We start from the raw sequence: 26,581 nt of genomic DNA on the forward strand, positions 1-26,581 counted from the left end.
GATAATTTTTTTAAATATTTATTTATTTATTCATTTAAGAATAACAATAATAAATCCATTACATGTTAAACATAACATATTTTTTATGAAAAATAACAATATTTCCACCAAACAAAAACATTTTTGGTGAGAAGAGTGACATTGTTTTACATTTTCGCACATCTCTTTAATGTCTGGCTTAATAGAAGACAGCTGGATTCTCATAACTAAAGTTCACAGCTGATACAGAGGTAAGTCTACGGATTTACAACGCTAAAATCAGATGTTCGATTCCCCTCGGTGGACTCAGCAAATAGCCCGATGTGGCTTTGCGATAAGAAAGCACACACTCATATTTGCTTTTGCGTTCAATCTGTTGTGATATGTTGTTTTTGTTGAAGTGTATAAGGAAAATCCGGCCTCATTCAGATATGTAATTGGAAAAGGGAGGAGTATTTCAACAACTTTTTCAGATAATTGTAGATATTCTCCTTTGATACTACACCAAAACTCGACAAATAGTAATTTCTCAAAGGTTAGTTACAATGTGGAATCTAAAACCAGATCAATGAACTTTTCCTACTCTGTTACATTAAAATTCATTGGTCTATCCTGCACTTTGAATGGTTCTTTTACCCATGTATGATTTTGTAACGCCATTCATTGGTCTTTTGGAAAATATTGGTTCACTGAGTTATGCAAATCTTCCAAGTTTTGACAAATTTCGTAACACGATATCAAAAAACCACATTCGTTAATATCACCATCGATCTCCTCAAAAACGTCTTCACGTATTGGGAAGCTGTCAAGCTCACGATGGCGGATATAAGTTGTCCAAAATTCTAATTTTCACTTAAAGGCTCGAATTTTATCATTATCAACAAATACTGTCAGTTGTTTTTTCTTGAAGTAGTAGGCTCACTTCGTTTATTTTCGAGAAAATATCTGCCAAATACCAAAGTTGGAATAACCATAGTTTGTTAGTCACTTGTTCTTTCGAGTAAAAATGGTGTTCCATGAAAAAAGCGGCTAGTTCAGCTCGCAACTCAAACAATCGCACAAGTGCTTTTCCTCGAGACAACCACCGTTCTCCGGTATGCAGCAGTAACGCTTGATGCTAACTTCCCATTTCGTCACACAGAATATTAAAAAGACGTGTACTCAAGGGTCGAGATTTAATAAAATTATTATTTTTTACTGCTTCATCAAGGACATTCTAAAGTGAACCTGGCTGGTTTTTTTTTAACCGCGAGTGCTTGGCGGTGAAGAATACAATGACTACTAGTACAGTTTAGTGCCACTGCCTTGATTCGTGCTAAAGCGTTAGCAATTTTACCCACCATTGCTTTTGTACTATCAGTGCAAATGTCAACACAGTTGTTTCAGGATGAACCATGAAATTGAAAAATGTTATTTAAAACATTAAATATTTCAGCACCAGTTGTGTTTGTTGGCAATAATTTACATAAAAGAAGAGCTTCTTCGATGGTTAGTTGGTGCTGATACTGAACGAATACAAGTGAAACAGCAAGTCCAACCACGTGTGTAGATTCGTCCATTTGTTAGGTAAAAGTACAATTCTGTAGACAAGATATTAACTCAGTCTTCATGTTTGCAGCTAATTCTTTAATTCGACGAGTTACTGTATCGTTGGAAAGTGGCACTTTTGTGATTTCTTTACTGACTTTTCATCCAGCATGTATTCAGCAATGTCAACTGTACAAGGCTTTATTAGTCTCTTAGCTATTGCGTGCGCTTCTCTAGCCAATGCAATATAATAACTTACCCTGTAAGATGCTTCAGTCGCTTTATAATTTCTAGCTTGAAAAGCTGTAACAAATAGCTTTTGGCTATTAAACAGCTGATCACGTCTACCTTTAAAATATTCAGTTCCTTTTTCATTAAACTCTGAATGATTAGTCTCAAACTGACGCGGTAACTCAATTGGCACCATAATACTATTTGAAAATTTTTTGTTACATAAGACACAATAAGGTAAATTATTAACATCCATAAAGCCGAGGGAAACATAGCTTTCATCATATCTCCGTTTCTCATTTACAGTTTCACCCAATTTTTTTTGGAATAGATTCCTCCCTTCTATGAATCAGAGAATTTTCTGATATGTCAGTTTCATCATCTTCTTCAGCATCTTTGGACGTAGGCGGTGCAGCTGTGTGTTGAGAAAACGAGTCTTCTAATCTCCCTTTTTTAAACCAACGATCCATTCTTAAATATAAGAAAAATATTTTATAAATAAATTTTCTCTTATTTTAGAATAAAATATAATTAAATTAAAAATAAGAAAAGTTTTAGATAATAAAATTTAAAAATTTAGAAAAGCTTTCAATTTTTAAAAAAATATTATTGCAAAATAAGACAACAAAGTGTACTGACTTCTCAAACGATTGAACAATTATTTGCTCTCTCATTTCTCTCTGCACTTATATCTTTCCTTCCATATTTTTTTATTAGAATGTTAGATTTCAATTTATTGAAGCTTAAGTATGATTATTATATGCATTTACTCCTAGAATAGAGAAAAGTCCAAATTTATCGACCATACATATTAAAATTCATTAAAAATCTCAAATAAATTCAGTAAAAGTCTGATCCAAAATAATAACGCTTATATATGCAAAAACATGAGAACAAAATCTTAGAACTTGAAGACACAACTTTTCTTCTGAGAGACTCAAAACGTACCAAGACGTTATTTTTGTTTTTCACTCTCATTCTCTCACTCGGTTGGAAGCATACAAAAACGTTTCATTGAAGGAATTATATTACGGAAATAGTTTTGATCTCACGGCTCCCCTAAATGGGTCTCGGGGAGCCCCAGTGGTCCTATGACCACACTTTGAGAAACGCTACTCCAGAGGATACATTTAAGTTATATGTTATAGCTACTCCATAAATTTCCCGCTTGTTCCTCCTGTGACACGCCTTGCAAGGGAAATAGTTTTACCTGGAAATATCACATCTATAAAATATCAAGTAGTTTTGCCAAGATTGATGAACAAATTAAAAACCACTCGAACATGGATGTAAACATAGGTACTATTGAAAACTACTTCATTCATTAGTTATATCGTCGAAAGCCGAAAATAACGCAAGCAACAAGAATATGTAACTGAAAAAACAACAACAATGCTTTCTAATATTTATGAAAGCACTACATGTAATTAACTATAATCATAACCGGCTAGACAAAAATATCAAACCATATAACACAAGTACTTTCAAAGACGGACTTTTCTTCAACATCAGCAAACTACAAAATAATAAAACATTTTTGTTGAAGACAACTACTACCATTCTAAAATTAATATTTGTTTTCTAGTCTTGCTATTATTATCATTAGGTATGAAAAACGGATTATGCATCGACAATAAAAGTTCCTTTAACAATATTAGATATCTCAGTCAAGTCCCTTTTAACTCTTAATTTCTTAAAATATAAAAAATTCAGATATCTTAATATATCTTCGTATAACAACCTTTCCATCCAAGGTATCATTTTAGTAGCCTTTCCCTAAACTCTTTCCAGAGATTAATTAAATGTTCTCGCTGAGGTAAGGAGCCCAAGACTGGACATAGTACTTCATATGTGGTCTGACTAGAGATCTCTACAATGACATTACAATATTTAAAAGAGTTGTTTTCAGTATTTCTGTAAATATAATTTAAAATCTGGGGTAATTTTAATCAACTTCTCTGAAAAATAGGGAAACATTTGCTAACTTTTAATTCTCTGACACTTGCTTACTATTTAAAACAAAAAAATAGTAACAAGTGCCTCATATATCTAATCCTTGACCTCCTTAAAGACCCTTGAGGAAATATTATGTGATCTCGGAGCCCTTCATTATTCTTTAAACTTTTCAATTTGTTCTTAACTAGTTCAGAATCAATGTTATAACATTATTCGATCATGCTTCAAAAGAAGTTTAGTAATAACTATATTTTTGAGTTTTAAAATTTATCCAAAACAGGTAATAATGTACTGAAAAATTGCTAATCTATTTTATTGCGTTTTGTTCGTTTAGAAGTCTGACAGCATCATAATTGTCTATATTAAAAATTGATGTTAGCAGAGGGCGTTTGCTTGTGTACAATGTAGGTAAATGTTTCACAACTTCTAGTACATGATGGTGAAATTTCAATGATTGTGGAATGATTAAAGTGGAACGTAAGTTTGTTTCGAAGAAACTGTCACAGCTAAGACATTATTTTGTTTGCATAATTTTATTTTGTGAATGAAATGTAATTAGCTTAAGTTTTCAGTTGTATAAATATTTGGCAAAATTAGAAAGCTCGAATAAATACAAAATTTAATCAAACTTCCAAATAACTAAATATGGAAATAAAATGTTAATCACAAATTAGTTCTACTAGTATTGGTAGTATATGGCTTAACAACCCTGCTACTAGTTCCATTTATGTTAGTGGCTAGTGTAACCGCATATTTGTAACTTAAATTAAAAGGCACGACAAGGAACAATTAACGTACAGTTAAATACTGCCTACGTGTACTTTCACACGTGATCTAATTAATCTTTGTAGTTGAATTTACATAGACTCATTGATTGCAGAAACTATATAGTGCACTGTCATTCTTATTAAACAAAACGATATTTGTAAGGGGAATTTTTAAAGAATATATACGAAAATAACAGAAGTTAAAATTTTGTTAGTATAGAGAAAGTGGGATAATAAATGTTTTTCCAGTTAAAATAATGTGATAAGTAAGAACAGTTGAAAATTTGTTTGTGGATCTGTTTTCTTTGTTGTTCATGTAAATTATTTAAGTAGCTTTTTGACAGCAATGTATTCAAATTTGTTGTTGATGCAAAAATTATGGCCAAAATGTGAAAAGTGAGTTGTAATTTTGTGAATTGTAAAGTTATGTGAATAAACTAATTAGAAAGAACATATTTGATGTGGGGAGACATTAGAGTATTGGGGGAAAGAGGATTAAAATTAAATCCTGTTAAAATCTTAAAATTATCAGTTAAGAGTTCATCTGTAGTTAAATGTAATTACAGTTACTGTATTCAAAAACAATAATTACATTATTCTCTATTATAGCTAAGTTCTCAGCTAATAGGTTTCAGATCTTAGCAAGAGTTAAACTTAATCTTCTTTAAGTCAAGAGTAAAAAAGTTGGGAACTATTATGAGGACTTAATAAGGTTACATATAATTATTCGTACATTAATTATTATTTCTCCTTGCTATACAAAGTATATCTATACATTCAAATCAGAGTTGAGCATCTAGATTGACATATCACTCAAGAAATTTGAACTATGGTGGTTGTATTTTAACTCTACAATTTGTTGAAGAAGTATGACATATAATATTACAGACAGCAAGGAATTGAGTAGACATTCATGGCCCACCTTATACACCCATTCTTGAAAAAACAAGAAAACATTTAATTCTACCTGTTGTTCTCTAGGAAATTGTTTATATTTTTAAGTTGCTCCACTTCTGCTGAAGGCAACTTGTTCTATAAGGTAATCACCCTGTTAGGAGAATAAAACTGTTTTAATTGGAACCTAACTTTGCATGTGTATTCTTGTCTTGTGGTTTTCAAAATACATCATGAAATTGGAAGTCCATATCCTGTCAATCCTTAAAGGGTCATGGGTTCTAATTCCTGTCACACCAAACATTCTTGCCCTTTCATCTGTAGGGGGTTATAATATGATGGTCAATACCACTATTTGTTGGTAAAAAAAGTAGCTCAATAATTGATGGTGGGTGGTGATGACTAGCTGCACAAAATTCAAAACCAAACTATCATCATCAAAAATCACTGTCATGATCACTGATATATACAACCCTTTAAGATTACCCCTAGAGAAAATAAGTTGATAGGTCTTATCCTATCCTCACAAATTAACTTTTTAACCTCTGAATTATACAAGTAGACCTCTTAACAGTTGTATATCCTTTTTTAGATAAGTCCAAAAAATGCACAATATTCCAAGTGAGGCCTAACTAGTAATTTGTATAGAAAGATAACATCATCCCTAAATTATGTAAACTAAATTGTCAATGTGCTTTTTAATTTCTTGTACTTTGGCAACTGACAAGCAGACTCTAGTCCTAGCCACGATACGGTTCCAACTCTGAATAGTTTCTCATTATACCTCTTGGTGTGGATGTCTTTACGTGGTGATGGGACCTCAAAGAGAAGGTTCTGTTTTTCAGTTTACTTCCTCTGGGATCTGAGCATCCACCCGTGCATTTGCTGTTTATGTTGGCCTGTGAAGGGGAGGAGAGGATCCTGCTCATTATATTCCTCAGACTTCAACACATTTTCCACTGTATCCTTATCTGTGGTGGAGACCTGCCTGCCAGGAGGCACAACAGGTTTAGAAATGGGCTTGGGACACCCTTCAGAGGTATCTGACTCTTTCAAACTACATTGCTTTCCAAGAGGCCCATGCTCATGCTTGGCAGGTTGAATGTCAAATCTAAACAGAATCTTGGATTAGTTTACCACTAGCATCTTTTCTACTGCTAGTTCAAAAGTCATATGGGACAAGATTTGGAAGGTCAGTGGGAAGTATTCTTTCCATCTTGCTTTCCAATGGCCAGGAAGTTGCTGATGTACAGAATATTGCCAATTCTTTGTGAGAGCTTTTTTTTTTTATGTATCCAGCACTTCTGTTTCTTCACCCACCTTCTTGGGTAGAACAATCACTTCTTTCCTTTTGAGCTAATTGTCTTTATGACTATAATCACCCTGTTGCACTGATGGAACATGAATGTGCTTCTCATTGGTGTGGCAGTACATCATTTGGGCTTGATGATGTTCACTATGAGATGTACTATCTGTCTCCTGCCTCTCTTACTATTCTTCTGGTTGATTTTAACTGTATCTGGCAGAATGTTTTTCCTGCTAATATTTGGCATCAGGTTATTGTCTTCTCTTTGTCCAAACCAAAGAAGGATTCCAAAATTCCCTCCAATTGTCATCCAGTTGCTTTGACTAGCTGTCTCTCTACAGTTTATGCTTGTTTTGTTTGGTTCCTTGAATCAAACAACCTTCTCTTGCCCATCCAGTGTGGGTTCTGTCAGCAGCACTCTACCTGATTTGAACTTGAAACCTTAATCAGAGAAGCCTTCCTCAAGAGAGATCATTTTGCTTCCATGTCCTTTGACCTTGAGAAGGCTAACAACAGTACATGACAGCCCTGAGGAATTACAAGTTCATGTTGGTTCTACTCTTTTTTATTCTTTTCCACAGGAACTTGTAATTTCTCAGGGCTATCTCCTGAGTGTCACACTTTTTATTATCAGAATTAATGCAATCACTACATACCTTTTTCTACTGTTGCAAAAGGGCTCTATGTCAAGGACTTTCACATCTCATGTTGGTTGTTGAATATGAAGTTTCTTTAGTGCCAACTTCAGACTGCTCTCAATTACCAAAACCTTTTGCATACATTTTTCCACCAGAAGGGCCTAAATCTAGATTCCAAGTTCCCCAATGATCAGCCCATCCCACTGTGGCTCATTATCATCTCCAGATGTGACTTTGTTCCCCAATGATCAGCCCATCCCACTGTGGCTCATTATCATCTCCAGATGTGACTTTGTTCCCCAATGATCAGCCCATCCCACTGTGGCTCATTATCATCTCCAGATGTGACTTTGTTCCCCAATGATCAGCCCATCCCACTGTGGCTCATTATCATCTCCAGATGTGACTTTGTTCCCCAATGATCAGCCCATCCCACTGTGGCTCATTATCATCTCCAGATGTGACTTTGTTCCCCAATGATCAGCCCATCCCAATTATCATCTCCAGATGTGACTTTGTTCCCCAGCCATCCCACTGTGGCTCATTATCATCTCCAGATGTGACTTTGTTCCCAATGATCAGCCCATCCCACTGTGGCTCATTATCATCTCCAGATGTGACTTTGTTCCCCAATGATCAGCCCATCCCACTGTGGCTCATTATCATCTCCAGATGTGACTTTGTTCCCCAATGATCAGCCCATCCCACTGTGGCTCATTATCATCTCCAGATGTGACTTTGTTCTCCAATGATCAGCCCATCCCACTGTGGCTCATTATCATCTCCAGATGTGACTTTTCCTTGAATCTCATGAAGAAAGTGGATACATTTAATTGGCAGTACCATCTTCTCTTTGTTAAACATTTTTAATGCATCCTTTTATTCCTACTTATGGATAGTTCAAAATCAGGTGACTCTACAGGCTCTACCATGGTTTGTTATGGCTCACTGGTTCTTCACAGGATTCTTTCTGCAGTTTATGTATTCACTGGTGAGTTGTATGCCATTTTGCTTGCCCTGGATCATTTAGAAGCTATGCAGCATATAGATTATACTATTCAGAATGAATCTTAGCTCTCTATTGGCCCTGGAATCACTTGATGTTAATGTTCTCCCTGTACTCATTGATATTCATAACAACAGACCCATTTTTCTTTATCTTCCATTAATATCCATTTTTTCTGGATACTCGGCCATGTCAGTATTTGCAGAAACAAGTTCACAGCCATGCCTGTTCTGTGTGTGGATTACAGTTCTTTTCTGAAGGCTCATTTTCATGCCAGTTGGTAGTTAACTTGGTGTAATCAACATGATAAGCTTTTCCATATTAAGCCTTCTGTTGGTTTTTGGCTGTTTTGTTTCCATCAGAATTGTAAGAAGGAAGTTGTCCTGGGTCTGATCCACCAGTGTGTGACTTCCATGACACTCAAGTCACAGTTGCCAATGTTTTACTGTTGTGCCATCATTACAACTGCTTGGTGGAATCATTTTTGACATTTTTTTCCATGAGCTTACCTATTACATTGGACAGTGTCATTGGTGATGGTGACACTATCAAATTTAATTGTGTTTAAATTTTTATGAGCCTTTGGCCTTTTCAATTTTATTCAAGTTTTTACCTGTTTTTGGAGGTTTTTTTTGGCTTTAACTCAATTTATTTTACAGTGTGTTTGGTGCAGATAGTCCTGTTGCTTTACACCATAAAATACAATCAACTAATCAGTATATAAACATCTCAATCATTAAGAGTAAAAAACCAAAACCAAAAAAAACAGACCAATGTTCTTTGGCACTATGAAAGTTAAAATCTTTAATTACAGCTGACTAGATCCATTAACACAGTTACTATTATTGAAACTAAATGACTGTAACTGCAAATAAAGATTTTACCTTTCATTGTGCCAAAATAAAAATTTTTTTTCTTTTATAGCAGCACAATCTACTTTTGATCTGCTCTTTTCTCATTGCAAGCAGCTAAAGGCTCAAATCTGTTAGACTTGTATCTCAATGCTAATTGATTTTGACTTTATATATATCTTATCTGTTTTACTGCTATATAGTATTACAAACCCAGTGTTTCATTCTCATCTTTCTCCAAAGCACCAGTTACCATAACCTTGTTTCACTTCTTGCATTTCTTCATTTCTTTCCTTAATTTGCTACATCCCCTTTTAATACAACAGTCTTTCACAAAGTTACTTTAGGCATGTCATTCAGTAAGCAGGTCATTTAAAGTGTGGTGCTTTGTCGGTACAGATGGGATATATAAAATTGATTCCTGCTGATGCAAAGTTTTCCTGTTCTGCAATAATAAAAATGTGCATCTTTGATGAAGTACCCAAATAGAAGTCCAGCTGTTTGAAGCTTATAAATATTATCTAACATGTGAAAACTGGAAATGTGTTATCACTTTGATGAAACCCATGTATACCACATGTATACTTAAGTGTCTGCAAAGGTTTGGGCAATTTAATACCATTTTTCTGAAAACTTAACACTCCAAAAAATGTCACTCAATTTTTTTTTCCTTAGGGATTTTCTGAGGTTACAGGTTTATGCTGTAATGGTAAGTTAAGCATATGCAGAATCAATAAATATTCCAGATAAACTTTTTTAATATATTTATATAAGACTACTATCCTTAGAAGTTGTCATCCATATATGGTTGATGGACTGGTGATGATCCATTAGTTGAAAGGCCCATTAGACTGAAAGCCTAATGGTCTGATGTCTCCTTTTTTTTTTTTTTTTTTCTTAACATTTAAAATGTTAATTGTTTGGTAAAATTTGTGAGGTTTTCTGATAAACCATCCTGTGATATGACCTAAAAGGATTCAGTTATTCACAAATGAATGTATAATGTTTATCATCATTTCCCTAATATTTTTGTGTTTGCATTTTTACTACTAACATCATATTTATGCATCAAGATTGGACGTGGGAGTCTAGCTCTACTGAGGGGATGGGCAATCAAAATTTTTGTTCCATAGCGTATGACAACAAATGTTATATCCATTACTCACTAAACATGTTTAAAACTTCAAGTCAACAAAATTATCTTAACACTGAGCCATTGTAATGAGCTGTACCCAACAATCTTGATTGAAATCTGTGTTTAAAATGAGAGCAAGCCATCAGTGATGGCTGGTCCCCAGAAACTCCACCAAGACATACCATTTAAATTTTTCATTTGAGATTGCCTTTATCTGTTTTAGACCTACAAATTGGTTTATTCATTAAAATTTGATTTGTATTGCAAAAACTAAAATTCTGTGAGGATTGGTCCTTTTGGCAAGCATGCCTTCGGAATACTGCGTTAGTTGCCAATGGGCTTTAAGAAGCTTGTAAACAATGTTCTCAGAGTATTTTATAAAAGTCATCTGCAGTGGAAATTTCAGAACCATCACATAGTACATCATTGATGATGGAAGGAGAGGTATGAGGTCTAAACACTAATTTTCTATATTACGACATTAACACTTCCATTATGGACTGGGTGGGATCATTGCAGCTCATAACTGTAAAAATATCTAGGAGAGTTAATATAATATAATTTTTAATAATGTACTCTCATGCTTACAAAATTCTGCAGGTTATTGGTAAACATTTCAAGGCTTTCATTTACAAAATGTCAGGTTTTAAATTAAGTATTAATATTTTTGAATTAAAGGTTTTATATATGTAAAAATGGCTGGTTTGGGTTGAGAAAATGTTTTTATGTAGAGGAGCGAACAACGTTTCGATCTTCTTCAGTCATTGTCAGGTTTACAAAGAAAGAAAGAGGTTACTGACTGGTAGCTGATCACACAATACTTCATCAACATCAATAAGGTTCCTCCACAAATCATAGAAAACATATATGCACACACACAGACAGAAAGCAAAATCAACCAACAAAAGTAAATATGTCCCACAAATTAAAAAATCACGAAACCATATACTGCTGCATACCATATATTCCCGACATCAGCAGAAAAATAACCAACATTTGGCAAAATCTAGTAACAAAATATGACATTCCAGTTAATACCAAATTTATTCAAAACCAGGCACAAAACTGAGGTCTATACTATGTAAAAACTACACTGACAAACACCACACTAACGTTATTTATAAAATACAATGTGATAACTGCTATGACTTCTATACTGGAGAAACAAGTAGAAAAATGGAAACCAGATTCACAGAACACAAAAAGTCACTTCACATGTTTTTGAACACTGCAAATCAAATAAACACAACATAACCATAGAAAACACTCAAATAATAAAGAAACAAACATAAACAAATGCAAAATTAAAGAAGCCTTACTTTATATAACAACTCAAGCTCAAAATAAACCAAAGGGGAACACCTTTATACCTATATTAATAAATATAATTTAACATCTAAGCATGCCCTCTACATTCCTACACCCAGTTACACAACCCCCTTCAAGCATGTGGTCAGCTATCAGTCAGTTACCTCTTTCTTTCTTTGTGAACCTGATGATGACCAAAGAAGGCCAAAACATTGTTCGCTCCTCTACATGAAAAATTTTTTCAACCCAAACCAACCATTTTTACATATATTTTTCTCTACAAGTGGGTTTTCTCATCATCACTAATTAAAGATTTTACTTTAAAATTTTCTCTTTCACAATGTTGGCTATCCAACATGCAGGATAATTTTGCTTTAAGTATTTAGAAATACTTTTGTGCATTGGAACGTGTGAAATCTTTATAATCTCCAGATAATTATTAATATTTTACAGAAAAACTATTTTTTATCTCGTTTTCACTACTGTATCTCTTTATGAGATGGTTTGATTTGACTGACTTCGTAACCTCCTTAAAAATTAGGAAATAACTATATGCTTTTTTCATTCTAGAATGACTACAATTTATAACACAAATACTTAGTCATCATAGTTTAAATTTCATAACAGTATTCATCTATATTCTATTTTCATTACATTGACCTTTTAACTGTGCCTGGCTAACATTATAGAAGTTACAATGATACAGTGCATGTGCACCACGTTACCATAACCCAGAATATAAAACTGGTCTTTACAGAGTGACCTCTCTTGGCTGTCTTGTGGACTAATATTTTGCAAATTACAGTCACATTTCAGTTTTAGTACATATATCTACACATTAGTATTTAAAATACATTCTTAAATTTTAGTTATTTTTTTGAAATATAGAACAGTAAATAAAGAATTGCAGAAAGTAACTGTTCTAGTTATGAACTTTGAACTTGTTCAGTACTTACTGTAGACTGCTTGCATGTGGAGGGTATGAAATTAAGTAGTTTGTTTTGGGTGTTTGGTATATATATGTTTGAAATAACCAAAAATAATAAATTATTAAATCAATGCTATAAATTCTATTATAGTTTATCAAGCTTAGTAATGAAGCTGTATTTATGTCTAAATAAAATGAAATTTTGAGCTATTAAAACAAAGAGTCTATTGCATAAATAATTTGAAGAGGCTTAAAGAACCATGTGTGGGACATTCTGAATCTTTTATTGGTTATTCACATGCCATAGACAGATGTAGGTGTACATAAAGAAGTGTTTCCAAAAAGGGGAAGAGGTGGGTGGGGCCAATGTCTTTTAGTGGGTAAGCATAGCAAGGTCTAAACAAATAGGAAATATAAAGTATTCGTATTTTATCTTATAGGTTGTCAATATCAGTAATTTGAGTTCCTAATTTGTAAGTAACAACAGTTTGTATTTGGATATTGTAAACATCTAATTTGAACTGGTGCTTCATTCAACATGTGACACACAAATATCAGTATTTAGAGTTTGTTTTAATATTTACTTTTAAATTAAGATAAAAATATATCATAATTAAAGTTGAGTTATAAGCTACAGCTTACTGATATGCATTCATAAAATAGTAGTTCAATAAAATTTTGAAAGCAGATCAACAAATGCAATATGACACGGCCTGTGATTCATAGTGATAGGGTTAAGCAGTAAACTTTCCTCTGTAAGAGTTAAATTTTGGGGATTTTATATTACAGTAAGAGTGATAATAATTTAAACTATCATTTTTAATGGATAGCTTACATAAAAAGAATGTATAACAACATTTGAATTAGAACTTGTCTATTTTTATGCTGTTAGCTTGTGACGATACCTTTCACTTTTATTTTCAGCATCATATTACATTAGTGGGAGCATTCATCAGAGAAGATATAGTAGTTTGAGTTGTTGATATTATTGACAGTAATCATTACTGTGTTAATTTACAAAAGTATTAGAATGAAGTATCAATTCTTAGTGTGTAAAAAACAAAATATACATATTTTAGTTGAATGTTTTGTACCTTATTATCAAGTCATTTTCACTTTTAATTGCATGTTATGTTAATTTTCAGGGTAATATTAAATTATATAATTAACCAAATCAGTATACTAAATGTTTTTTTATTCTTCCAAAATTTCCATTTGATTGTGTGTAAAAAATACATTTGTTTTTGTTTGAAGTTGGTTATTCCAGAAACTATGTACCATAAGGTAAAATTGTAGTTAACATAAAAATTAATTAATTTTATTTCTTTGGGTGGAAGTAGTGGAATACGTGAAACTTTTTCTTAAAAATAATGTTGGTTGTTTTTTATATGTGGATTGTGCTGATATTTTGACATTAATCATGTACATAATTTTTCATAACCTGAACGCATGTTGCAGCAAGTGCAGTATTTTATACTTTAAAAATTATTTAAATTAAACTTTTCTAGGAAGGAGAATAAAACTATACAAAGATGTTATCTGCAGTTAAAACTAAACTTCAGCCAACATCTGTAGTTTCAAAACTTTAAGCTTACATGCACCTGCTATTATGAGGAGGTAGTTGGTGTACCACTTGCCAGTGACCTTATAAACACTTCTATGTTGATGTATACCTGTAACAGGACATGATGGCAGCCACAGGAAGATGTTTCATTTTGAATCAGGTGGGGATGTAGTTGAGGATTTATGTGATACCATTTTTTTTCTGAAATCGTGTTTGAAATGTATCTTTTAGGTGTTATATATTGTATTGTGAAATGTAAGGCTGCAAGATTATAATTTTTGTACTTCAGAAGTTTAATAAACAAGATGAGACTGGTAGTTGGATAAAGTACAGAGAAGGTTTTGAATTACCTGAAATTATACTTTTCCTTTAATGAAGATTAGGCAGTTAGTTTATGTAATAGTATTGCAGTAAAATGTTTCCTTAGCAGAATATTTTTGAATAGGTTAATATCGTACATTTACTTTTTGTTATAAGTGTTTATGTATATATATGTGTGTGTGTCTGTCTGTCTCTACACTTACAGATTGTATTACATATGTGTTGATGTTATAATTCATTAATTGAAGGTGTTTCAATCATAACTGCAATTCAGAGTTTTAAGGTATATGTATGTATTCATAAGCTGAAAATATAAACTTACTTTATTTTCAGATATGTTGTGGCCACTTCCCTACTGGTGCAATGAAGAAAATCTTATTTCTACTTGCATTGGTTCAGGGTTTTTTGATTTGGCACTACTATTCTGGAAAGAAGAATTCACAATTTATCATGTTTGGTGACAGTTCTGTTTCTGGACACATGTATCAGAGCTTTCATCTGTCAGGTGTGTTTCATATACCACTAACACATCAAGAGGACATGAATTCTTTATATACTGAAATAAGTGAAAATGTATGGTGCTTTACCCAAGGACTGAATTATATCAGCTCTAAAAAAGATAGTAAATGTATTTGCTTGACTGGTTGGTATGGTGTAGATTGTGGTCTTCCAGAATCTGTGTGGAGTTCAGAGTTATTACTGGATGGTACTAGACCAGGAGTATGGATTAAAAGACGTGATCGCCCCAGGAGAGTTATCAATGGTGTTGTCTTCACAATAGATTATGATCTCTTGGAAATCCGTGTCAATGAGTTGAACAGTTCAGTGGATGCATTTCTTGTAGCAGAACAGAACTGTTCTACTATGGAAGATGACTCTCCTCCACCTCTTTTCTCCAAACTACAAGAAGGATTTCTTAAGAAGTTTCACAGTAAAATTATTTATGTTTCTATAAATGATATTAGTTCTTTAGGGTTTGAATCCATAGAAGATAGTGCATGGGAGTATGTATCTCAGATGGAATTATGGAAGAATGGTTTAAAAATGTTATCAGATTTTCGTCCTGATGACATGCTCATATTTTCTAAAATGTCAGATATTCCTTCTCGTGATGTTCTTCTTTTCTTCAAACTCTATGATGGCTTTCCAGAACCAGTTGGTTTCCATTTAAGGACTGTAATGTATAATTTTGCAATGCTTGAGTCTGTACCAAGCTACAAGATCAATAGTAACAGGAGTGAAGTGAGATTAATGGCATGTTCCTTTACATTTTTCAGTTCGTACTGTGACTATGATATAAATAAGTTGCAAAAAAGGAAGTGTGATACAAATTCAAAACTGTTAACAAATTTGCAGATGAACTTTAAAAAGGAAAAATACTGGAAAGTTGGGTCTCTGAAGACACCAGCCGGTTGGAGTTGTCGATGGTGTCTTCGACCACCAGAACTGAGGAAAGCTCTTATTGACCAGCAGTGTCCAAACAAACCAATGGGTGTTCCTCAGGTGTTTGATAGCTTAGTAAATGATAATACATCACTTGCCATTGAGATGTTTGCCAAATCAGGAATGTCACTGGACAAGTCATCCTTTGGGCATCAAGTATTTCAATCAGAAAATGATCAATACTATGCCCCTTCTTACGTTCTTCTGAATAAAAAAAGGTTTGATTTCTTATTAGGAGATATTAGTGAACGTGTACAACCAGTGAGAAATGAAACTGTGAACTAAGTTTAAGTTACACACCAATTTGTTTGGATTGAGAAACTAAATTATTAATCATTGTACTTTCAGAGTGTCATTATAGATACATGTAAAATAAAATATGGTAGAATATTGAAAATCAGTATTCCGGTATATAGGCTGTTACAAATAACAGAAATTGGTACATTAGGCTTAATGTTAGTTTCTAATAATGTCACTAATGAGTATGTATTTAGTGCCTGAACAAGTAGTTTGTTGTAGTGTGACTAAAATTTCATTCTATCCAAGATTTGTCAAGTACTCACTCAGAGTCCATTTATGGCATATAAGACAAAATTAAGTATTGGTGTAGTTAATAATATACTATTCTTGGAAGTGACTATTAAATTTGGTTATTTTTAAAATTTAGTAAAGGCTCATTATATATTTTTGGAATTAATTAAAAATTGTTTTTAAAAAGAAATTTTTAAGTTATTGTATTGAAAAGTCATGATTATGCATGTAAAAGTAAAAACGTATCTCAAAATGGCTGGTGTGGGTATAAACTCTTACTAGTAAGGCAGAGAACAATGTTTTGACCTAAGAAGGTTGAAATGTTGTTCTCTGCTTTATAGTAAAAGTATTAATACCAATACCAGCTGTCCTAAGAGTGACCTTATTCATAATAGTTTTTTTTTTCTCATTGATTCATTACATTTAAATATCAGTCCCAGACTTGACTGTGTGTGTGTGTATACCATATTGGCAGATGACAACATTGGTAGCTCTTGCATTCTAGATATCGTGGCAGAATCTTACATTGTTATGTTGTTGTTTTTTTTAAACTACGATACCTCAGTATGTAGAAATGGAGAAAGTGTCACAAACTTCTTGAGTTGCATAATATTTACTTCTTTGTGTTGACTTGAAGTTTTATATTTATATTCACTGATGTGATATATATTTTTTTCACATTCTAATTTGTCTTCTCAACTAATGAAAATCAACTTTTTCTGTCTTGGTGATAACAGTAGTCTATTTTCTTACAAAGGCCTGAGTTTCAGATGACCTGACTGATTTTAATTGCTTTAAGTAGGCTATTTAACTTTTTGTGCAAGATAAATGACAAATTTTGGTCATAGACTGATGAAGAAATCTATAAAATGTACAGTTACTTCTGGAGTTGACCCTATATTTTGCATAGACATCATGAAAAATATTTTTTGTTGTTGTTTAAATTAATAAATAATGTATATTTGAATAAGAGTGATGAAACTTTTTATTGAGTTTCAAATGAGAGTGCTATTAATAAATTGTAACTACATAGCACTTCTACCTACATTGAGAACAAATGTTAATCAGTGCAGTAAGATAAAATTGCTCATATTGTAAATATTTATCTTCCCAGTTGAAAGAACACAATCAGTTGTTTTGGATCTGGTAGTTTACCTTTGAAATGTAGAAAGCCATTCTCTGTTGAGTTGCTGTCCTTGCTGTCAATAAGCACGTGACCCAGGATTTTTAATCTCCTTAATGTATTGCATAGCATGTGTTAACTTACTCTCATTAATACCTGCTCTCCTACCTTCCATGTGATTTATTGCATATGTATTAGGAGACTTTATATGCTGTACTTTCTCCACAATTTATGTCTAAGTTGCAGTTGTGATGGAAAATCACATATCTTGTTGCATTTGTGATAGGAGGATGTATTTCAAATGTAAGCACCATAAATTTATCTTTGAAATACAGCAAGCTAAAATACCCACACCAAACATGAGGTAGGAAGTGGAGGTGATCAAGATGAGACAAAAATTATAGGTTACACTGTAGGAAAGTGATAACTTAGACCATGCCAGAGCAGAATCCAGAACCAGAGATACTCAAAGAACAAGATTTAAAAGAAAGTGGTTAGAATCAACCAGCCTTATGTGAAGACTAAATGTTAGGATACATAGAATGAAAGCATTCTTTGAACAAAGTACATCTTTATACTTCATACCCTATAGTTTAAACTTAAAAGGCAGCTGGTTAAGGAGATATTGTATTTACCTGAAGATTCAATGATAGGAGTATGGATGGTGATGTACACATGTATGAAGAATATTGTTTTTGTACCTGTAGTGGAAGGTTCTTGGGAGCACAGATTAGTAAAAAATTATGAATGATGATACTCCAGATGCTTTATCCCTCTTCATCCACATCTGAAAAGGCTATTGATTTATAAAACTTGCAAAATCAGATGGTGTGTACAGAGAACCAAGTAGTCTTAAGCAATCTCAAGGGTGGAGCTCAACAATTCGTGGACAGTGCTTTGTAAATAATAAAAAAAAAGGAAAACATAAAAAGTATGTTTATTGCTGGAGCTATAAGATATCTATTTATAAAGGGCATTTCACCTTGAATATCTGTAATGCTATGCTAGGATGTACACATAGGAGTTGGAAACGTACTTACCCAAGACACCATTCCTTAATAAAGCACCACTATAAAGGGTTAAACTGTATATAGGAAAAATGCTGAAGTTGAAATAGCATATTAAAGTTCTAACTTGACTAATTTAAATAAATTTAGAACATCCAAGAAAAAAAAGGAGAGAGTGCAGATATTTGTTTGTGATAAGGGCAAATGTAGGGGTAAGTAATCACCTACAAAAACTCTAGTTGCAATAAACTCTATAAACATTAATACCCTAAAAAAGAGAAACTTTCTTTGTATTGCTCAGTGAAATTACTCATAGCTGTAGTTCCAAACAGAAGTTGTTGGGAAAACAAAGAGAAACAAACTTGAATTGCTATGTAATATATATGTAGGCCTAAGTGGTAAATAGGCAGGTAATATAGAATAACTCTGCTGCTTTGGCTTCCATATGGCTTGGTAAATAACCATAGCTGGCAAACAATTATTCCTGAAGCTGAAAAGACTAATGTGATGAGGATAGAAGTTTGAAAATGTATTTTAATTCATCCACAAACTAACCTGTTTGATGTTCTGCAATGGATACTGAGACTTGAATGCCAGATACATTGCCAGATGGCAAATTTGATGTAATATATCTCAAAATTCACTTTTAAGGAGTTTGAGTATATTATGATACACAAGATGGAACAGCATGGATGGAGCAAACTCAACAGCACAAATGGCAGCAAGAATATCTGAATTGTGGCTGGAAAACAGGGCTTACATATGGAGGGAAAGTGGAGAATTATGGGTAAGTTGATGCATGCTCTGCATTGCATTAAGGGCACTCAGACCTTGAGCTGCGTGGTTGTTTACAGCATGACAGTAAGTCATCAGGGAAAGGTTTCAGTATTTCAAGGGTAAGTACCTGTTTGATATTTATTTTAACCAAAAAATTTATTCTTACCTTTTCTTTTGAGTATTATCCATAAAGTTGTTGGCTGTCAAAGAGAGAATTTATTTTAAATGTTAACAAAAATTTATGTTATGAAATATACTTTTTTATTTTATATTACAATTTTCGTAACAATAATAATATATCAAGCAAAATTATGCACTTATTGTAAACTATCATTGCTGTACAAACTTTGTATTAAAAAATTACTGTGTATGTATGTAGCTTGATGCTATGCAAACAAAAAAAGATGCATACATTTAAATTTATTGTTGTATAGAATCATAACTAGTGATTCAGACTTAATGCAATGTTATTCTAATTTAAATAGATATGTTGTCATAAGTACCATAAAATTGAGGTTGTTTACGCTAGAAGTAAAATTGATAAAATACTAATTTTTATTAGTTCTCAAAACAAGATAAACTTAAACAGAGGCAAATACACACATTATGATTTTGCAGTGTGAATGTACCCATGCACTTACATAGTGTATGAATGGGTGAGTGAGTGTATGTTACATACACTAAGCTGATGTACAGGGATTTAGGCCTTAAAAAACTGAAAGTTTAAAGTTTAGCTATATCAATCTCATATTTCGATGTTTGATTGTGTGAGACAGTACTGAGTTGTGATTTTGAGTGTTTGATTGAATTACAGACAGTCTCTTTGATTTGTTTAACTGATATGAAAAAGTTTTGTACTCCCATTAACATTATAAAACCTACACTTGCATCACCTTAATTGAGAGGTGTACCATTGTCGAAGAATCTGGATAAGATAGCAGAACTTAAGCAGAAGAGCAGCACGTGACTCTGAAGTTGATACCACAAGACCCATTTTCGTCATTTTGATTTTTAAAGCTTTTGAAAATGTTTTAATGGGTTTGTAATTATTTATACATGATAATTTATATCATAGTCAAAGTTGTGAGAATTAACTTTCTTGTATAATAGATTTTTAAACAGCTGTAATATTTTAAAGTGTTTATTTACAAAGAATTATTACCAAATCTGTCCTGTTTGTAGCATTAGAGAAGCAGCTCATATAAATAACAAACCAACGTTTTGGATGACAGATGTTATTTCTCTAATCTTATAAGACTGCATAATATGATTATCATAGAAAATTTTCAGTCTTATTACTGTTAGCAGTGGCTTAGTTGTAGGTACAAGAATTTATTACACTACAGTTAGGGATTTGACCTGAGTGGCAGACAGCATACATAGTCCACATGTGCAGCTTTGAAGTAAAAAAAAAAAAAAAGCTTATAAAGCTACAGGTAAAGCATGGATTTATGGTTACCAGCTGCATTGTTTAAGTAAAGTGTACTGAATGAGTAAGGAACATGACACAAGAAAATTGCTATGGTATGATAGTATGGAATGTAAGTTATACAATTACATTTAGAATTTTATCATTGAAAAGGTAGCACCACTGTAAGTGTACACCTACTAAGACATATGTTTCATTAATGTGGCTGTTAATATTCTCTTTTGTAACATTTTTGTTACAGTTGAAAATCCATAGTTATTTTATAATCAAACTGTTAATGTTACTCTGATGTTTTGCTACTTATTATGTTTATTAGGTATGTTTACTAAATTTTTGTTAAGTATAGACTTAACTTGAATGCAAGTTTACTGTATGTAGCTGTTTGGTTATTTCATGCAGCATCAAATGTGTGTACATAAACAATGTATATTTTAAAATATGAAAGCATACTTGTATATGTTTTTAAATGTGGGTGTTTCATTTATTTTTTGTGTATTAATTATAAAGTAAAAGTTTTCAAACATAAAGTAATAATAATGGTAAATTGTGCAAATTCATACTAACCAAATTTGAACCTTTGTTTGGCATTGTATTCTGTACTTTTGAATTTAAAAATCTATCTTTTGTTACAGCTTTAAATTTAAAATGGTATTGTCTAAATGTATTTTTTGTCAAAAAAACATTTTAGTTCTCGTAGTTTATTTGAAGGTTTAATAGTATTACTTACCAGTATTGAAACTTATGTAATGTGTGATTAATTTTTTCCCTTTCGGCTTTTGTGATAGCACTTAATTTTTTTTAGCCCTAAGGGTCCGAACACTTGTAAAAAATGAACCATGTGATACTTAAAACATAGAAACATCAAAATTTTAATATTCTCATTTATTACTTATTAACTGTTATATTTTAACATCTACATTGCATTGTTTTGATCATTATTTCCTGCCACAGGATTCTGTTGTCAGATAGTACAAAGTTTATAAGATAGATTGCACTACCTACTTAGTTATTGTTTACCAGTTGTTTTAGCTTTGTCTATACCAGGGTTCTCCAAGGCCAGCGGGCCACATCCAACTTACGACTTCAGTTTATCTGGCCTGCCATAAGTATATTAAAGTCATAATATAGTTTTCGTAAATTATAAAAGCAAAAAATAAAATGTAAATGAGCAAAAGCCAATCTAGTTGCTATATGGCCTGTCAACAGTTTATTAAACTAATAAAATGATATAATGATATTGTTATCATTTTCATTTTTAATGATATAAAAATAACAAATAAAACATAATTGAGCAAAAGCCAGTCTAAGTGCGATACACTTTTCTTTTTGCTAGAAAATGCCATATTACTTAGTTTTGTGTCATTTGACTTATCGTTCCAGTGCCCTAAAGCAACATATTTCTTTCTATGCCTGCCTGTGTACCTCAGCATGTGTCATTGAATGCTGCTGTTTACTTTATGTTTGAGTTTGTAGCTATTCCTAATTATTATGTCAGGACTAGGGAAGAAGAGAAAAGTTGACTCTGAATGTCATGTTTTTAAAGAACAGTGGAGTATGGACTACTTCATTATTGAATCACACAAAAAAACTATGTGCTTAATATGCAACAAGATTATTACAGTGCTAAAAGAATACTACATTCATAGACATTATCCAAACCAAGCACTCATCAAACTATTCTTAGTTCATGGGAAAGCTATTTTTAGACAAATTCAAAACCTTGAAACATATCACAAGAGGAAGAACGCCTAGAATGAAGCTGCAACAAGAGCAAGTTTCCAAGTGACACACCTGTTAGTCAAGTGAGGAAAACCATTTACTGATAGTGAGCTAATTAAATTATGTGTGATTGAAGCAGCTGAAGAAATGTGCCCATAAAAAGTAGACATTTAAGACTATTAGCCTTTCAGAAAGTACAGTTACTCCTAGATTTGAGGACATTGGAAGTAATATCGTGTCTCAGCAGAAAGACAAGGCCAAAGAGTTAGTGCTTTTCCATCGCACTTGATGAGTCAACAGATATGCCCAACACTTTACAATTGTTGTTTATTTGTGGAGTCAATATTAATTTTGAAGTGACTGAAGAATTAGCTTCTGGGTGCAGTATGCATGGAACAACTTAGGGTGAGGACATTTTTAGAGGTTAAAAAATCATTAACTCAATACAACCTGGAATGGAAATGGCTGAGGTGTGTTACAACAGATGGTGGAAAAATATATGTGATGCAGGAAAAGAATTAGTTGGGCAAGTTTACAAAGCTGTTGAAAGTACAGGTTATTCCAAGCCTGTGGTTCTTCACTGCATTACTCGTCAGCAGGCACTGTGAAAAATATCTGGATCTGTAGTTTCAGCAGTGAACTTCATTTGCTCTCATGGATTCTCAACTGTTATCAGTTCTGTTAGTTTTTGGCAGAAAAAGAAGCAACATATCTTGACTTGCCCTACCACAGTTCAATTCAATGACTTAGTTGTGGGAAGGTTATGTTGCAATTTTTAGCTGAGAACTGAGATTGAAGATTTATTAAATGGAAAGAACCATCCTCAATTGTTACAAACAGTGAATGGCTTTGGAAATTAGCTATTTCTGTAGACTTGACCATATTCCTGAATGAATTCAATCTTAAATTATGAAGCAAAACCATACTTATCTGTGATATGTACATCAAGGAGAAAGCATTTTGACTAAACTATTTATTTGTCTGTCCCAATTGATGAGTTACTTTACACACTTTTCATGCTGTGAAAAGTTCAAGCAAGAAGCAGGATCCCCATTCCCACACAGATTTGCACAATTTCTGAAACTACAGTTAAAGGAACATTTTATTAATTTTGATGCGAGTGCAACAGAAATAAGGATCTTCCAAAAACCATTTTATTGTGTTACTGATGAGCTGTCACCTGGAGTTCAAATGAAAGTGATTTATTTGCAATCCAACATGTTGAAGGACAAAAACAAAGAAGGGAAACTGATACAGTTCTGTAAATGCCTTCCAAATGACCAATATGTTCATTTAAAAAAACTTTGATCATGGATTCATTTTAGTTTTTGGCAGTAGCTATTTCTGTGAAAAGATATTTTCAAAGATGAAGTACGTGAAATGTAGTTACAAATCAGCCTTACATGATGAGCATTTTCTGTCACTTTTGATGATAAGGAGCACTAACTTTGAACCTTATGTGTAATTTTGTCAGAAAAGCTCCAGTTTCATGCTTCTCACTAATGCTAAAAAAAGAATTTTGCATCTTAAATATTTTCAAATTAGTAATGTTGTATTCCAGTCATCTATATATCCCCAGTTAATTTTACCACAACCCCTCAGGCTCAAAAGGTCTGGAGACCCCTGGCCTATACAATGAAGATGACCCTTGTGTTATATTTGGTATTAGACATTGACAACACATACAGAGAATTAGACCTTCAGTTTTTTGTCATTCCATGTGGTGTATTCTTTAGGAAAACTACCACTATTCTATCTGATGTCATTTGTGAGGTATAGAGACAAGACATTTTCTAACTTTGTCAAGTATTTCTTATATTATTGCATACAAATGTATAGAATTTTAAAACTTCTTTCATGTTCTTCGTAATATCAGATTTCAAATCATGTTACTAAAATGGTGTTTGTATTTTTTTATTATTAAAATTTTTGGTTGTAATAATGATAAGGTAGTCATCTTACTCTTGTAATTGCAATAAATTTATATTTACATTACATGGTTTACACTACATTTTTATGTGACTCATTTACTTTCACGATGTAAAATATTTAGGATGTATGTTATATTTACTGTTATCTGCCTCACAATGGTATATCTGTAGAGTTACATTACTAGAAACTTGGTTTCAATACTCATAGTGAATAGAGCACAGATATCCCATTGTGTTTAACTACAAACAAACTTACTGTTGCCTTTCTTTTGATAAAATAAGTGTAGATTAAGGTTTAAACATTTAAATGTTTAAGTATGTAAGTGTATAAAATATTGTTCTGCTTGGTAAGAAACACAAAGTGTCAGAATCAAACTGCTTTACTAACATTCCAGTTTAGTATATATAAAAAAAAAATTACAATTTGCATACGACTAAATGTACAATTATGATATTTATACAAGGTTAATATTTACATTAATATTTGTAATGTTAAATGGTTTTAATATAAAACTGTTCTCCAGCCAGTTTTGGGGTGATTAATATGATTTTTTAAAATAAATTACACACTTAGAAATAACATTGGTGGTTATGTTTTTGTTAACTGTCTTTTGTGTTTTATTTAAAAACCAAATGATGCATTCTCTCCAAATTATAAGTTTTAAATGTCAGTATACAGTATGCTGTTAAAGAATTGATTGCTTTCTAGAAGGATGATCATGCTTCCCTTTCAGCTTCTTAAGATTATAAGAACTTATAAGTGAAGTAAAGAAGAATGTAATAACATGTCAACCACACTGTCTTTGCTATAGACGTTACTGGATGTGTATGTGACAAAGTAGTGGTCAAAATGCTATTTATATCACCAATTTCTTGAACAATAACAGTTTTGGTGTGAACAAAATTAAGTTGATAAACTGTATTTTTATCTTTTTTTAACTAAAGATCATTACACATCAAAATTAGATTTGTGGTTTTCATTAATGTCAATATTTTATTTGTGTTAACAACAAATACTTTTTTATATATTTTTACTATATTTATTTCACTTGAATTAACATTACTCAGTGTTCAGAAGGACTGGAAAATCAACAACATATTCATTTGTTTTCTGGGTTATAGAAGTAAACTAATTACAGCCTATGAAAGCATAGTAAGGTCTCGTCTGTTTTGAAAATCACAAAATCTACATCGTACTAGGGAATTATAATAGGAGTAGTCGGGTTTCATATGCTTTTGGTGGTACAGCAGATCACACACATATACAGATCAACTATTTATTATTCAGTTTATTCATTTTAAGTGTCTTAAGTATATGATGCTACTACATGTGTTGCAACTTTGAGACTACACTCGTCCATATAAATACACATTTTGGCAACTAAACTAAGTTTTTAATACCTGTATACAAAACATATACAGTGTCACATTGGTAAATAATTTAAGAATTTATTACTAATTTCTTAGGCCCCTACAACATTAGGATTAGTAAAACCAAAGTGGAATAGCTTTTTTATATTTATTATTTACCAAGACATTTATTTATTAATTTTGTCACTAATCATTTAGGCCAACAATTTTTTAATGAAAAATAAAATAATTTATTTACCTTTATTATCCTTTACAATACTTACTTTCAAGTCATATTGTACTCAATCTGTAAAATAGGTTATCATGAAACACCATTATGATTTTAGGCTTAAAATTAATCAGAAAAGCCAATAATTTTGGAACGTTATTATCTGACCTTACTTAAATGTGTTATATACCTTAGCTTTTCTGTAATCATGAGAGTAAAAAGGTGGAAAACTCTTTGTATTGATGTAACATCTTCAGGTAATTTTGCACTAGAGAATATGTGGTTGGTATTTCAGAAGATACACAGGAACTGTCATCACCACCATTATCCAACAGGGCAATGGCATAAACATCATATAAAGTAAACCATTCAAGAAGATTTCTGTTTCTTTTAAGTCTTCTATGAAAACAAACTGAATAAAGCTGTAACAGTAATTAAAAGTAATTTTAAAGGGCAATGTATTTATTTTTTTAAAAAATCATAACTTTATGTCAAGTGATTTGTGTCAACAGCTTATTTATAAATGTTTTAATTTATTTCTGTCACTTTGAGATCATAATAATGAGAATATGTTTTTCCAAAGATGAACACATATCTGAGTAAAGTTTGAAAAGTGTAAAATAAGAATCAG

General features: G+C 32.2%; 1 protein-coding gene across 1 annotated transcript; it reads left to right on the plus strand.

Annotated features, from left to right (window-relative positions):
• Positions 1-4,064: 4,064 nt before the first annotated feature.
• Positions 4,065-24,385, plus strand: LOC143249663 (beta-1,4-mannosyl-glycoprotein 4-beta-N-acetylglucosaminyltransferase-like). Its single transcript, XM_076499938.1, has 3 exons — positions 4,065-4,170; positions 14,035-14,250; positions 14,745-24,385. Exons 2-3 carry the CDS (start codon positions 14,212-14,214, stop codon positions 16,137-16,139), a joined length of 1,434 nt encoding a protein of 477 aa, XP_076356053.1. The 5' UTR covers positions 4,065-4,170; positions 14,035-14,211; the 3' UTR covers positions 16,140-24,385.
• The last annotated feature ends 2,196 nt before the right edge of the window (positions 24,386-26,581 follow it).

This window comes from Tachypleus tridentatus, chromosome 4 (assembly GCF_004210375.1).
Source record: "Tachypleus tridentatus isolate NWPU-2018 chromosome 4, ASM421037v1, whole genome shotgun sequence".
Lineage (NCBI taxonomy): Eukaryota > Metazoa > Arthropoda > Merostomata > Xiphosura > Limulidae > Tachypleus > Tachypleus tridentatus.